Consider the following 13,157-nt stretch of genomic DNA (forward strand, 5'->3'; position numbering starts at 1 on the left):
TCAATACATTGCTTTTAACTGTCACGCTGTTGAGCTGCTATTCCAAACCAACAACACACAGCTGAGCCAAAACCAAATTAAGCTACCAACATTGAACAAATTGTTTAGAGATACCCTTCCAATATTTTTAAAGTTTTGGTGGCCTTTGAAGGCAACTATATTTTTTTTATAATTTATGAGCCAAAAAGTTAGATATAAGTTGAATAAAAGACTAAACTTCTTTAGATCTAGAGTCACTTAGGTCTTACTAATCAATATAATAAGCTTTAAGTCATGTACGTCACTGAATAATTGCTCTAAAATTAAACACCACAAAGAGCTACACCAAGCCACCAAATAATTTTTTCACAATATTATTTAAAGTTGTAGTTGAACCCATAACTTCCTCAATGGCCATCAGAAAGTATCAGGTCTCGGTAATTACTTAAAATCTTTAATATCTAATTAATGCCGAGTTTAGAATCTGTCATCTGCAGCAAGTGCTGCAGGAATCTCCTACATTTAGGTATACTTGGTAGCCTCTGACTGGTTAATTTGAGCGTATTCTATGTAATGTCTCGAAACGCTTCACTCCTTCGATGACACGTTTCTCTGCTAGCTCTTCAACGTCCTCCTTTTGGTTCTTCTTGGGCTTTTCTTCGGAATCTTTTACAAGTAATGTTTAACAATGGCTGCGTTTATTCTTGGTTTCATTTGGCTTTTCGAAAGTTCTTTCCTTTCAACAGAGATTTTAACATTTTCTTTTACATATTCAGGATTGTGATGCCAAAGACGAGAGTTTTGACGGTGGAGGCATCGGAATCATACCTCTGTAAGGATCGATAACACTCGATGAAGAGATGTTGCGAGGTAAATTGAACTGATCGATTGTTATTTTATTCCTTTTTTCAAAGTATTAACCTTGTGAAAAATAAATGACCAAAAAAACCCAAAGAAGGATAAACCCTACAACATCTGGTACATAGATTCATCCCAGCATTTGCGTTAGTTGATCAGTACTGGTAAAAGAAAGGTGGGAGCTATGTTTAATCCTCCCTATATTTGTCTCTGTGATTTGGATTATATTTTCCATTGGAGTTCTATTATAATGTGACACTTACTGTGAGTGATGATGCTTCCTGATTGGATAAGTGAAATTTTCCAACCAGAGATTCTTTTTGGTTGGCAGTTGATGTGGACTTCACTTTGGGTTCTTTTATTTGCTAACAATGGAAATGCAAGGGGCCTTAATGCATGTCAGTGTAATTATTGTAATAGCTTCCTATTTTTATGATATATCCTTTTCCTCATTTGAATCTGTAACTTCTACTGAGAGTCACTTTCTGTTTGGAAGTAAGTGATAGGCATTGCCCATAAGATCAAGTGTCATAACTATGGTACTGAGGTTGGGTGGCAACTGGCAAAGTCAGTAATGTGAGAATTATAGAGGAATTCATTAAAAGAAGCATGAGGGGTTCAATAATGAGAAGAAAGTGATATGTGATGGTTCCATCATGTGCTGAGAGTTGGTGGGTTCTGAATGATCTAATCGGACCTAAAGTTATAAATAAGTGTTTCATAAAAATTTGAGGGAATTGCTCAAATGGTTTGGATAAGAACAATTGTATCTATCTATAGGAAGGAAAAGTATTGCATGATTGAGAGGTAACTCTGTACTGTGCAGGGCCCCTTTTATTGATGAATGGATTGATTTGGGGGCTCAAGTTGATGCTATTTCGTTGTTGGTAGCTGAAAAAGCTTTGTAAGTATCCAGTCCCAGACCATCTTCCATTTCGTTTCTTTTTTCTCTTAAAGCTTTACCATGGCCTTTTAGAACTCACCATCTGATTTGCAGGAAACATGGTTTTACATACCAAAAGTCTGGCACAGGCACCCGATAAATGCTGCTCTGGGAGTCCAAAAATTACTGTAAAACATTTCTTTAGCTTTGAATCATCTGCAGAATTTCTGTTAGATCATGTGTTTTTGTATCATATGCAGAGAGCTCTTTCTCGTAAGGGCTCAAACCACATGGAGAGATGGAATTTTGCAGAGGAAGTAGATGAAGTATCCCAAAAGCTTGTAGTTAAAGGTATGGACTGGTTATTGTTCTTTCACCAGAATATTTGGAATCATTTGAGCATTTTATTTGTATTAATACTTGCATTAGCAGATTGCAATATCTAATTGTTATGAATGAGCAAAAAAGGGTTCCTTTATGATTTCCCTAAGTTATTTTCTGGATAATGTGAACTCTGTTTTGAGATTGCTTACAGACTAATCTGATCAGGTAGTAATGTAGTATACAACTCAGCACCTCATAGTTAATTGTCCCGTCCTTTGCATTGACATTGCAAGGAGATGTAAGACATATCAGAATATGACCAAGTTATTCAGTTCTAGCACTAGTTCTTTCTTATTTCTTAGTGGGCTGAAAGCTGAATCATATCCTCCGTAATCTGCATCCTAATCTCAGCCATGCTATTGCCTAAAATTTTTGCCAATCATGAATTTTACAATATCTTTTGTTTTGTCTAAAGTAGTGGATTCTAAATGCACAACATGCTTCTGACTCTGACTGCATTTTCCTAGCTTCTATGTTCTAACAGTTTCAATTCAACTAGCAAACTCTACATGCCTCAAGCTGTCATAATTGCAATTTCTAAGATGGATTACGGTAGAAATATTCTTTGAATGTAAAAGGCCTAACTATAAAATCAAAATTTAATGCATCAGATATTTCTCCAAACCACCTAAATGCAAACCCTATTGCCCACGCACCTTATACCAAAGAAATGGTCTGTGCCATTGTATCATCACTACATAATACTATTAATATGAAATCAATTTGTACATTTGAGATTATATGAGCTTGTCCAAACATAAAACTTTTAATTCTGTGTGGACATTGTTGACCTCATTACACATTGCAAGTTGTCTGGAGCCACAGCAATCTGTAAAATATACTAAGATGTTTCTTGACTATCATTCTCTATGTAGTGGTACCATCTCAGCTGGAGCAACTGAAACTGCCCTTGTTGCAGAAGGAATCTGTCTTTGAATTACAATCTCCAACTAATAGTCCTAGTCTTACTGATTCTGGAGAAGGAAGGAGCAAAAGATTCAACCGCTTCACAATAACTCATCCTCGGAAAATTCTTCTTATCTTCGCAACTGTGTGAGAGTCACAAACTCTATATGAAATTGGCATTTTGATATCATGATTCATCTCAAGCATGCACCAAAAGTGCCTCCATGGTCTGGTCCAGTGTTTTGTCTGGGCCTACAGTTTCGGACTGCAAAGATCCACAAACACTTTGATCTAGATTCACTAGTGAGGCAAAATTAATGTTCTAAAGATTTTATTATACGGGAAAAACAGAATATAAGGTAGAACATTACAATCAGGAAAGCTTCTACTGTCGAAAATGTTCGTCTTCTGAACTATCAGAATATGGCCATCCACAGTGCCAACTTGATCCCCCCGGTGCATCACCTTTGCTACAAATTACCAACGCTGCTGGCTGCAGGCTAATGCATTCATTGGCCATTAGTTTGATTCCAGAGATATTATTTATTTCTGATTTGCACTCATCTGCTTTCTTACGATCCAAGTCTGATTGCAAATTCCAAATTTTGTACTTTGTTATAATTTTACTACTTCCCCTTGTGTTGAAGCTAACCTTCTGCATGTTACTAAATGGTAACTTGGTCAATATCTAAATTGTGCGCAGGTCAAGCATGGGGACAATCATTCTTATATATTTCGCACTTGCGATGAGCAGAAGAGATGGATCTTAACCTCAGTAAAAATATTATGCTGTAGTTAACTGCAGCCTTTTGGCTGATTAACCATACAAAATTCTATGAGCAGTGAGCCGTGTCGATGGAAATCTAACCGACACTGCAGTACAGTGGATCGGTTGATCTGAGATCCTTCTTCTGGATCCAAGTATTAAAGTTTTGAGCTTTTGCCAGGGAGCAGTGAAGTGGCCTTGATGATTTCCTTCAAACTTTATTCACCACCCACCCTCCTTGTTAGTATTGATTGCCTTTGCTTGTAACACCCAATGATGGAGACTTCTTACTGCGTTAAATTGTGAGGCTTGGTGACTTTAAAGCATAAATTTATGTGGATTTTAGGAGGTGTTCATGACGTTTTTTTTTGAAATATTTTCATAAAAATCAGGTTTGATCTGATACTCTCTCTTTTTTTTCCTTTTTTTTTTATGGTGCGCGAGCGTGTGTACCATTGTATCGATCTTGGTTTACATGGGGTCTTTTTTGAGAATAAAAAGTAAAATAGGGGCATAATTGCTCAAATATAAATACTGAAAAGTTAGGGTAAATTTATATCGTTAATATATATATAGCAGCTGCCAACCGCCAAGCATCTCCAATGTAGCAAATTCCTACAGTCAGGGATGTAAAGAATCCACTCTTTTTTCCAGTAATCAAAGCGGACTAGCCGTCTAGCTGACCAGGATATGAAAGCGTCGAGCATCTCGAAGTCATCACATTCACACCGCCATCTTCCTCCGATCCCAAATCCCTCGTCGTCCTACGGTACCCGATCTCGGAATCCCAGATCTCCCAAACCCTTTCGTCTTCTTCAGGTAAAGGCATCTTAAGTCCGCTAATCACCTTCAATCTTGCTCTTAAATCTATTTAGGTATAGCGCAAGGTAGTGTTTTTCGAGTCGTCGATCGTATGATGAATTTAGTGCTGCTAATGCCTCGCATAGTCCCTGTTGGTACTTAAATGTGTTTCTTTGCAGCGAATTTGTGCAGTAGCGGGCACAAATTTAGTTATTTTGATCCATATCAAGAGGGTTATAAACATGTAGGGGTCTTTTGTTTACTTGGGTCTTCGGAAGCATATCTATTAGAAGGTACATGTATTTGCAGATGCTGCATCTAGAGAAACAAATCTATTGTTTGGTTGGTTGTATTATGTGAAACTGTTTTCGTTGAACAAATGTTTGGTTCATGCTTTATTAGGTTGCATGTGAAAAGTCTTTTTTTTTTTTTTTGTAGCTAGAATAATACCAAATATGATAAAATGCTGTGTTCCTAAAGAGAACCCGGCTGAATGAAATGTTAGTTGAAGAAAAGAACTGAACAAATTTATAATTACAAACAAGCAGGTATCTTCATTTCTTGAGATAAAATGTTCTGGAGTTCAAATGACTTAGATGGTCTGGCAACATATTTGGAATCAGATGCTAAAGTACTTGTTGGATAAGAGAGAATTACTTTGCAATTTCTACATTTTCTTTATTATTGTTATACATGGTGCCTATATAGTCAGGTATATTAATTTCTCACTTTTTCCCATCAAAATAAACCCCAAAATTCAAAATATAATAAGAAATAGGCAGCCGTAAATTTGCAATGCAGATTACTAAAACCCAATTCCATATTAGCTAGAAATCTGCCTCTATGTGCGTGTGAAAGGGAGAGATTATATACACCAAACCAGGAATTGCTTTTCAGCCTAGATGATGCATCTATAAATGCAGCATTTACGTATTCATCAGAGCGAACGCCCCCGTAATTTTGTTTAGAATTTTGGAGCCTTGGTAAAATGTTGAATTTTCTCCCCTGGGAAGTTTCTTGCAGTAATTGATGATTACTTCATCAGAGTTGAAGAATTGGTGGGAAGTTTTTTTGCAGTAATTGATGATTACTGCATCAGAGTTGAGGAATTGGCTAGTAATATATCATGGTGATGACTAAAGCTGATGATCTTGATAGTGTGAGTTAAATTCTAAGGCTAAGTTGCGAACTTTTCAACATGATCATGCGAGTAACATCTCAAACCAGAGAGAAAGGTTTAGGGTGATCAAGGATGAATTAGTAGCATAAACATCAACCTGTGATTGAGAGACCATAGTTCAATACGACATTGCCGAGATTGAGAACTCACTTAAGCAACTATGGCCCTGCATTTGTCTAGAATCTGTCTTGAATTCCAATTCTTGCCTTTTATTATTGATTGGTGACTCTTGTATAATTTTCACTGATGCTGGAGTATAGGTATCTGATGGTGAGTTTTTATGGAATTATGTGAAATCCAACAATTCCTTGGTAACAAACTATGTTAGATCAGCTTTTGGGGGGTCAAACTTGGGGAAATCAGGTAGATGAAAACATTCTATTTTGATATTTGATCTCAATTTTCCCTGTTTCTTGCTGCGCAAATGCATGCTAATGTGATCTTTTCTGCAATCCAATTTACAGAATTGACTTGGATGTCACAGTTATTGGGAGATTTAAGGCTTCTCATCCTTCTTTTTCTTGATTTTAATATGAAAGGATTGTCTTCTAGTTGCTCTGACATTTGTTGTTCCACAATGCAGCACAAGTAAGCATCTATGGCTGCTTTACCATTGGCGACTGCTGAAGTATGCGATGCGCATGCACATCTAATATCAAATGGTGAGCTTCGTGCGCTCCAACCAATCTTTCAAATCTACGGGCGACGGCAAGTATTTGCTGGTCCCATTGTCACTCTCAAGGTGTTTGAGGACAATGTTCTTGTGCGCGACTTTCTCGAGGAGAAAGGTAATGGCAGAGTTCTGGTTGTCGATGGTGGTGGAAGCATGCGTTGCGCAATATTGGGTGGTAACCCTGTTCAACAAGCACAGAACAATGGATGGGCTGGTATTGTGGTCAATGGCTGCATAAGGGATGTTGACGAGATCAATGGTTGTGACATTGGGGTGAGGGCTCTGGGTTCGCATCCAATGAAAGCCAACAAGAAAGGTTATGGGGACAAGCATGCGGCTGTGAACATCGCTGGAACCAGAATTTTTGATGGCGAGTGGCTTTATGCTGATCCGGACGGTATTCTTATCTCAAGGACAGAGTTAACTATTTAAGCCACTTCTGCGTTTACTCTTTATATCAGACTGGAGAAACCTTCATGATGTATTTTTATTTAAGCAGAAGATATTTCGTTAGGAAATCTTTGATGAACATCGACTGTTAGTAGTAATAGAGGCCCTATCTTCCTATTATATCTCTTCTGAAATATGTAATTAGGTGATTGTGAAATCGGTAAGTCAATAAAGTTTGATGAGATAAAATGTATTTGAGCTGCTGCTTATGCTTCGTATGGTGCATCAGTCAATGATTTTCTTCTTCAGGTATTTGACCGAAATCGTCTTTTTATCTTCCTCTCTGAATTTATACCGGACTACTCTCTCACATTCCTTCCCCTACTCTCTCTCAACACTCTTCTCTTTTATTCATCATATTTTTCTCTCCAAATAGCAACTCCTACTGTGAATTATTTTCTATTCCTCTTTTTCATCTCTCTCTCTCGACCAGTCAATTTATCATTTTTTACCATTCTCTCCACGTTTCTTTCTCTCTAAATTATAAGTTTCATACCTTTCAATCCTCTTCTACCTCTCAATCTCTCTCTTCCTCAATCTCTATCAGCCTCTATGTCCATGTACTCGAAATATGCATAAGAGCAAAGGTTATAATTATGAAATTAATTTTTTATTAAACATGTAATCCTTATAAAAATTATGATAGTTCACAAGATCTCAATGTCGCATGTTTGTCTGTAAGAGGTATAACCCTATAAGTGATATTAGGAGTTTTGATAAAATTTAGCTAAACACAAAGCACTCAGTTCATTTTATGAATAATATATTTTTTTTCTTATTCCAAAATATAAATACCATAGTAACTCTATTCTAGAATATAAATATTATTTATTAAAATTACATCTTATAACACACAGTACCTCTAATTTACTCTTGATACTTATCACATCAACCTACCTTATATCAAATTAAAAGATAATTATACTAATTTCATAAAAAATAAAACATAATTTTCTCATTTTTTTTACCTTATATCATATTAAAAATAATTATTACATATTTATTCTAGAATATAAGTAAATATAAAATAATAAATTTTAAAATAAAGTCCTCATTTTGAGAAGAAGAATATTTATTCTCGAATTAACTGGTAAACAAGACTAAAAGAGTGACTTATTAATTTAAATCCTTCTGGGTAAAAATAATGTTAAACCAAAAATAAGTAGAAGTAGTTTAGTTACATAAATAGCATGCATCTCCCCTGTCTCGCTCGTCCGATGCGGCGATCCAACCTCATCCTTAGATCTATGCCAACTATTAGTTCTCTTCTAGCTCTCTTCCTGCTTCCTTCCTCTCTCCCGCTTTCTCTATCTCGGCCGCCGCCGACTTCTCCTCTCTCGCTGCCCTAAATCCTCCGATCTCCTCGGCCCGAGCTCGCTGACCTCGTTACTCGCGTTGGAGGAGCTCGGTCGATCTCGGATTTTTGATTGGGTTACGCGGGACAAGTAAAGGAGGGATTTTGGCGGCGGTAACAGAAAAATGGAATCCGGCGGGGGCATGGAGGACGAGGAGCAGAAGAGGAATACCGACTGCGTTTACTTCCTTGCCTCGCCTTTGACCTGCAAGAAGGTACCTTTCTCTCACTTTCTCTCTAGAATTAAATTTCAATTTCGTTCTTATTTTGTTTTTCTTGCTGACATGAGCTTTGGACGGGTTTTGCCCCGGCTGGTATGTGTTGGTTTAAGTGTAGTATCTTTGAGTGGTTTTAGAGATGTATGGAAGGTAAGATTCTCTGGAATTTAGGGTTCCGGTGTGGGAAAAGTGGGAAATTGGAGTCTTGTGACAAGAAAGCGTTCATCTTTCGGACAAGATCTATTGCGGCAGTTAATTCGGATTGATCACATCATTATCTAAACTAGATTTCTTGGTATGAAATTATGAATGTTATTGGAATGGGAGCTGATAGCTAATAATGAATACGGTGGGAAAACTTAATCCTTAACCCTTAACTTTGTGCTGTCATAGATTTTTTTTTTACTTGGAATAGGCGTCAGAAGCATAGGTTTCCATTTGCAGTGTCGGTTTGGCAGGTTTAGCATGTACTTGCTTTTGTTTGTAGTCATTAATGAGTAGCTGCTCAAGGATTCTGTAATCATAAGTGTGGCCTTAGTCATCTCGCAGTTGCTTTGCTCATAATGTTGAGAAGAAAAAAATGTCATGTAGAAGAATTGCCACGTGCAGTTAACAACTATAAGGATGCACACATTTAAGGTGGTAATGCAATTATGCTAATGCCAAACTATGAGGCTGAAAACTGTTTTCTTTTCACCAACAAGTGAAAAGATTTTCTACTCCAGAGAAATATAAAGAACTCTTCTTTATATCCAATCACAAGCAGATAATGAGTTTGTGTGAGGCAAGCAATGTTTCATCTAATTTGGAAAGTGGTAAGAAGTTGAATGAATGTCACTTAGTGGATCAGTTCAATTTTGATATTGAGACTATGAATGTTTGTTCTAGTTCATTGTCCATGGAAACCAAGTTAATTTAGAATGACTCCTATTCTCTACCCGAAGCTTGTACCGAATCCTTGATCTCTTTGGTAGGTCATATGTTTGTCGTTGCAAAAATGAATTGCCTTTATGGGGAGAGAGATCACATAGGGCTGACTTAATCACGAGCTTGAATTTTAACAAACCACAGGCTTTTTATGACTTCCTGGCAATCTTTGACTGATCTCTAATAGATTGTGACTTGTGAGAGAAAGTTTGCTTGTATCTGTTACTCTTTTTTTCTTCTTGTTTTGCACTGTAGTTGTTTTCATGGTGCTATCTTTTATTTCTATTTTCTTTTCTTTTTCTGAGAGATTTTGCTGTCTGCAACTCACATGTTGATTAAGCCTATGCGAGATTTAGGGAGGTTTTGCACCCAAGTTTGTGGCTCTTCTATTCATATTCACTAACTATCTGATATATCATCTTTCTTGGGTCTCTTTACTCAGGGAAGCGAGTGTGATTATCGTCACAGTGAGAGTTCCAGAGTTAACCCAAGGGACTGTTGGTACTGGTTAAATGGAAACTGCTTGAATCCAAAATGTTCCTTCAGACACCCAGTAAGCCTCTGTTTTTGACATCTTATATATTCACATACATTCACATCCACATCCACATCCACAGACTTCCTGTCTTGTGATGCATCAGATCATTTCAGCAGAAGTTTCTATCACTGCTTATTTAATTCTTATTTCTTAGTATTTTGTATGATGTAAAGAAAAATGGTTGGCTTTTCTATAGTTCATACTAAAAGGCATTATCAATCACCATGTGCAGTCTTATTGGTTTACTTGAACATTTACTCTGTCAAACTACGATTAATTGTATTTATTGCTGTTCTTTCTTCAGCCACTTGATGGTCTATTGGGGACACCAACAACTCCGGGACAGGCTGCTTCATCTCAAGCTGCAATATCTGCAGAAATCCCTGCACCTCATGTTCCGGCTTCTAATATGAACAAACAGAGTGTTCCATGTTATTACTTTCAGAAAGGTAACTGTTTAAAAGGTGATAAATGCATTTTCATGCATGGAACATCTGCAGCTCGTATTGCTGTTCCACAACAGGTTGTAAAGTTTTCTACTTCTCTTACTGAGCCACCTCAGATGCAGAAGTATTCATGGAACATGGAGTCTAAACAGCAAAATATATCTACCCATAGTTCCCCTGTGCCGTCTTCTGATAAGCCAAATATTTTTAACCACACGGTAAATGTTAAGTCCAAACAAGTGCCTCTGACCTCTGCAAAATCTTTAACCAAGGATGTGCATGTACCAAACAATGTTCCATCAGTGCTGTCTTTTTCATCGACTGATGACATTCCTAGATTTCATCAGGACCATCTTCCCCCTGGCAATGCACATATGCAAAACAAGCTAAAGGACCAATTTCAACCTTTAGACGACCAGCTCCTGAATGGAAGGGAAGCTGGTGAGTTCCTGAGGGAGTCTTCTCCAGGTTTTGATGTTCTTGTAGATAATGATGATGATGAAGAATCTGGTAGCTTACACAATCAGGATGACTTTGGAAGAGCACCAGTAAAGGGTGGCCGTAATTTGAATTCCAGGGATGATTATGAGAATCACATTGATTATGAACTCAACACCAAATATGAAAAGGATCGATACAGTAGAATGGATGATTATGATCGGCTTGGACAGGCACATGATGTCTCTGGACGTGAGCAGCTCAGGGTTTCCTCTAAAAGGATTTCAGACAGATCATCCTTCTCTGACAGAAGGCTTTTGCAGAAAGAGACCAGTCATGATGAGATGGACAGGTCAGATTTGCGCCATCAGCTGCTGAAACAAAGAAGACTCAATGGTTCAAGATCGGCTGTTACTCCAGATGGGCACACTAAACGGTACCAGAGAGATAATTATACAGAGGAGAGAATCCGTGGTCACCATGCTCACATAGATCGGCATCAGAATCCTCGAGAAAGCTCCATAAGTACCCGTCTCAAAGGCAGAATAGTACTTCCTGGCAGATCTTCACCAGATAAAGTTGACGTGCAGACTGGGAAAAGAAGAGATGTAGGACAACCTCAAGGAAGATTATCACCAGTCAGGCCAGTAGAGTTTCAAAGGAGGCATCAGGAAAATATAAGTCATAAATCAAATGAGGAGTTTGCAGCAGGTGCTAGGAGCCTTATCGGCAAGCCAACCAAAAGAGATGATGTGGAGTCACTGGACTTTGCTGGTCCGAAAAGTCTTGCAGAGCTTAAAGGTGCAAAGGTCGTTGAGAGCTCCCAAGATCACTCAACAGGGAGTACGACTCCTGCTTCTATGATGCCAGATAACATGAAAATGGAGCTTCGAGAATCTGAATGTTCTCTGTCTTTTGATGATCCAAAGCCCCTGAATGTGATTCTGAAGAGGAAAAGAGAGGCAGATTCTGGCAATAGTGCATCACTTAACTCAGATGTGCAGTTTATTCCTCCAGTTGAAGAGAAGGAACACGATTCTTATTTTAGTAACATTGCCGAAGATAAAGTTGGAAGTATTGATGATGAAGAAGAGGGGCTGATCCCTACCGAAGGTGAGAGTATAATTTATGATGGTCAATCTCCTGCTGAAGGGGATATCCCTGTTACTGAAGGTGGTATGGATGTGGATGTAATGGAGGAACAAGAGGCTGTTCATTATGATTCGAGAGGAGAGTCTGACTACGAGGCAGTAGATGGTGGGGACTATAGAACAGAAGACGATAATGCATATCAGGAGGAGGAGGATGAGTTGGATGATGAGGATGATTTTGCTAAGAAGGTGGGCGTCATGTTTTCTTGAGAAATGTAGGAGAACAGATGTTAGTGCTCGAAGGTTTTCAAATCTCTTGGAGAGTTATGATGGCGCTTATTGTTTTTGATGTCACTAGTGCCAAAGTTTGTTCTTCAACGAGGCTCATCAAATGTGCGAAGCCATATATGCGTAGTGATAGTCAAAAGGTTGAGGTGTTTATTTGCCAACTCTCTGATCCCTGTAATCTAAACCTTGTATCAGTTACCTAACTGCTCATAAAATATTTATGTTCAATTATTTTTCCAGATTGATTTGGTAATGAATCACCTGATCCAGGGTACATCTTGATTTTGCAATTTGTTTCTCCCTTGAAACTTCTTGGGTGCTTTGAATGTACTTTTTGATAAGGAGTTTTCATGAAGAGGGCCGTCTTTGGGGAATGACTGGAGATGCAAGGGGTGCTAACAAATATCATAATCTTTAAGTGAACTCTTATAAACGTTATAATGATGATTTGTAAGCATATGCTGTAGAGAACAGAGCTTTCTACCAGCAATTGCATCTGGGTTTGCTTCTCTACTTGGCTCTCAGCATTATATCCTTATTATTTCTTGTAGAATTTATGGCTCTAAAGTTCACTGCACTGGAACTGATGAAATTTAACAGAGTTGTCAAATTAATTAAAGAGCAAATCAAGAGGAGTCCATCAAATACTGCTATACCATTTCATTCAGGACAAAGGGAGGGTCCATGAGACATAAGCTAAAATATAGATACTTGTCTAACATAAGGTGCTAAACAATGCTAAAACTTTAGCAGAAGATGTGCAATAAGACCAATATTAATATAGTTATTTTAATTTCTTACATTAGTTATATATTAATGTAAGTTATTCTATTATTTAGTTGCATAATATTATAGCATGTTATAATTACACTTGATAAAACATAAAATCAAAATAATAATTTGATAAATATTTAAAATATATTTCTATAACGACCTGATAAGAAGAAGAAAGAGAGAAAGAGCGATATGTTTTAAAC

General features: G+C 37.5%; 3 protein-coding genes across 8 annotated transcripts; all 3 read left to right on the forward strand.

The window, feature by feature from the left end:
- The first annotated feature begins 656 nt into the window (after positions 1 to 656).
- LOC140795531 (uncharacterized) lies at positions 657 to 4,179 on the forward strand. Of its 4 annotated transcripts, XM_073148183.1 has the most exons (6): positions 657 to 849; positions 1,664 to 1,741; positions 1,835 to 1,908; positions 1,981 to 2,071; positions 2,980 to 3,157; positions 3,714 to 4,179. In XM_073148183.1, exons 3-6 carry the CDS (start codon positions 1,840 to 1,842, stop codon positions 3,778 to 3,780), a joined length of 405 nt encoding a protein of 134 aa, XP_073004284.1. In that variant the 5' UTR covers positions 657 to 849; positions 1,664 to 1,741; positions 1,835 to 1,839; the 3' UTR covers positions 3,781 to 4,179. The 4 variants fall into 4 exon arrangements, with proteins under 4 accessions (XP_073004284.1, XP_073004276.1, XP_073004268.1 ...); XM_073148175.1 differs by lacking the exon at positions 657 to 849 and having other exon boundaries at positions 1,600 to 1,741; XM_073148167.1 differs by lacking the exon at positions 657 to 849 and having other exon boundaries at positions 1,600 to 1,741; positions 1,835 to 2,071.
- Positions 4,180 to 4,453: 274 nt separating this feature from the next.
- LOC140795519 (putative 4-hydroxy-4-methyl-2-oxoglutarate aldolase 2) lies at positions 4,454 to 7,073 on the forward strand. Of its 3 annotated transcripts, XM_073148147.1 has the most exons (4): positions 4,462 to 4,595; positions 6,018 to 6,120; positions 6,222 to 6,253; positions 6,341 to 7,073. In XM_073148147.1, the coding sequence occupies exon 4, from the start codon at positions 6,356 to 6,358 to the stop codon at positions 6,860 to 6,862; it is 507 nt and encodes a 168-aa protein (XP_073004248.1). In that variant the 5' UTR covers positions 4,462 to 4,595; positions 6,018 to 6,120; positions 6,222 to 6,253; positions 6,341 to 6,355; the 3' UTR covers positions 6,863 to 7,073. The 3 variants fall into 3 exon arrangements, with proteins under 3 accessions (XP_073004238.1, XP_073004248.1, XP_073004258.1); XM_073148157.1 differs by lacking the exon at positions 6,222 to 6,253 and having other exon boundaries at positions 4,479 to 4,595; XM_073148137.1 differs by lacking the exons at positions 6,018 to 6,120; positions 6,222 to 6,253 and having other exon boundaries at positions 4,454 to 4,595.
- Positions 7,074 to 8,092: 1,019 nt separating this feature from the next.
- LOC140802743 (zinc finger CCCH domain-containing protein 32-like) lies at positions 8,093 to 12,470 on the forward strand. Its single transcript, XM_073158329.1, has 3 exons — positions 8,093 to 8,449; positions 9,822 to 9,932; positions 10,222 to 12,470. The coding sequence occupies exons 1-3, from the start codon at positions 8,360 to 8,362 to the stop codon at positions 12,160 to 12,162; spliced, it is 2,142 nt and encodes a 713-aa protein (XP_073014430.1). The 5' UTR covers positions 8,093 to 8,359; the 3' UTR covers positions 12,163 to 12,470.
- Positions 12,471 to 13,157: the final 687 nt, after the last annotated feature.

Source organism: Typha latifolia, chromosome 1 (genome assembly GCF_019914945.1).
Source record: "Typha latifolia isolate L0001 chromosome 1, TyphaL0001v2, whole genome shotgun sequence".
NCBI classification, from domain to species: domain Eukaryota; kingdom Viridiplantae; phylum Streptophyta; class Magnoliopsida; order Poales; family Typhaceae; genus Typha; species Typha latifolia.

Excerpts from the sequence above, each read along its gene's own strand:
- LOC140795531 (XM_073148167.1), top strand. The coding sequence starts at position 1,840 with ATGGTTTTACATACCAAAAGTCTGGCACAGGCACCCGATAAATGCTGC. Across the intron at positions 2,072-2,979 it reads CCAAAAGCTTGTAGTTAAAG|TGGTACCATCTCAGCTGGAG; the intron begins GTATGGACTGGT and ends TTCTCTATGTAG. Across the intron at positions 3,158-3,713 it reads CTTCTTATCTTCGCAACTGT|GTCAAGCATGGGGACAATCA; the intron begins GTGAGAGTCACA and ends AATTGTGCGCAG.
- LOC140795519 (XM_073148137.1), top strand. The coding sequence starts at position 6,356 with ATGGCTGCTTTACCATTGGCGACTGCTGAAGTATGCGATGCGCATGCA.
- LOC140802743 (XM_073158329.1), top strand. The coding sequence starts at position 8,360 with ATGGAATCCGGCGGGGGCATGGAGGACGAGGAGCAGAAGAGGAATACC. Across the intron at positions 8,450-9,821 it reads CGCCTTTGACCTGCAAGAAG|GGAAGCGAGTGTGATTATCG; the intron begins GTACCTTTCTCT and ends CTCTTTACTCAG. Across the intron at positions 9,933-10,221 it reads AATGTTCCTTCAGACACCCA|CCACTTGATGGTCTATTGGG; the intron begins GTAAGCCTCTGT and ends TTCTTTCTTCAG.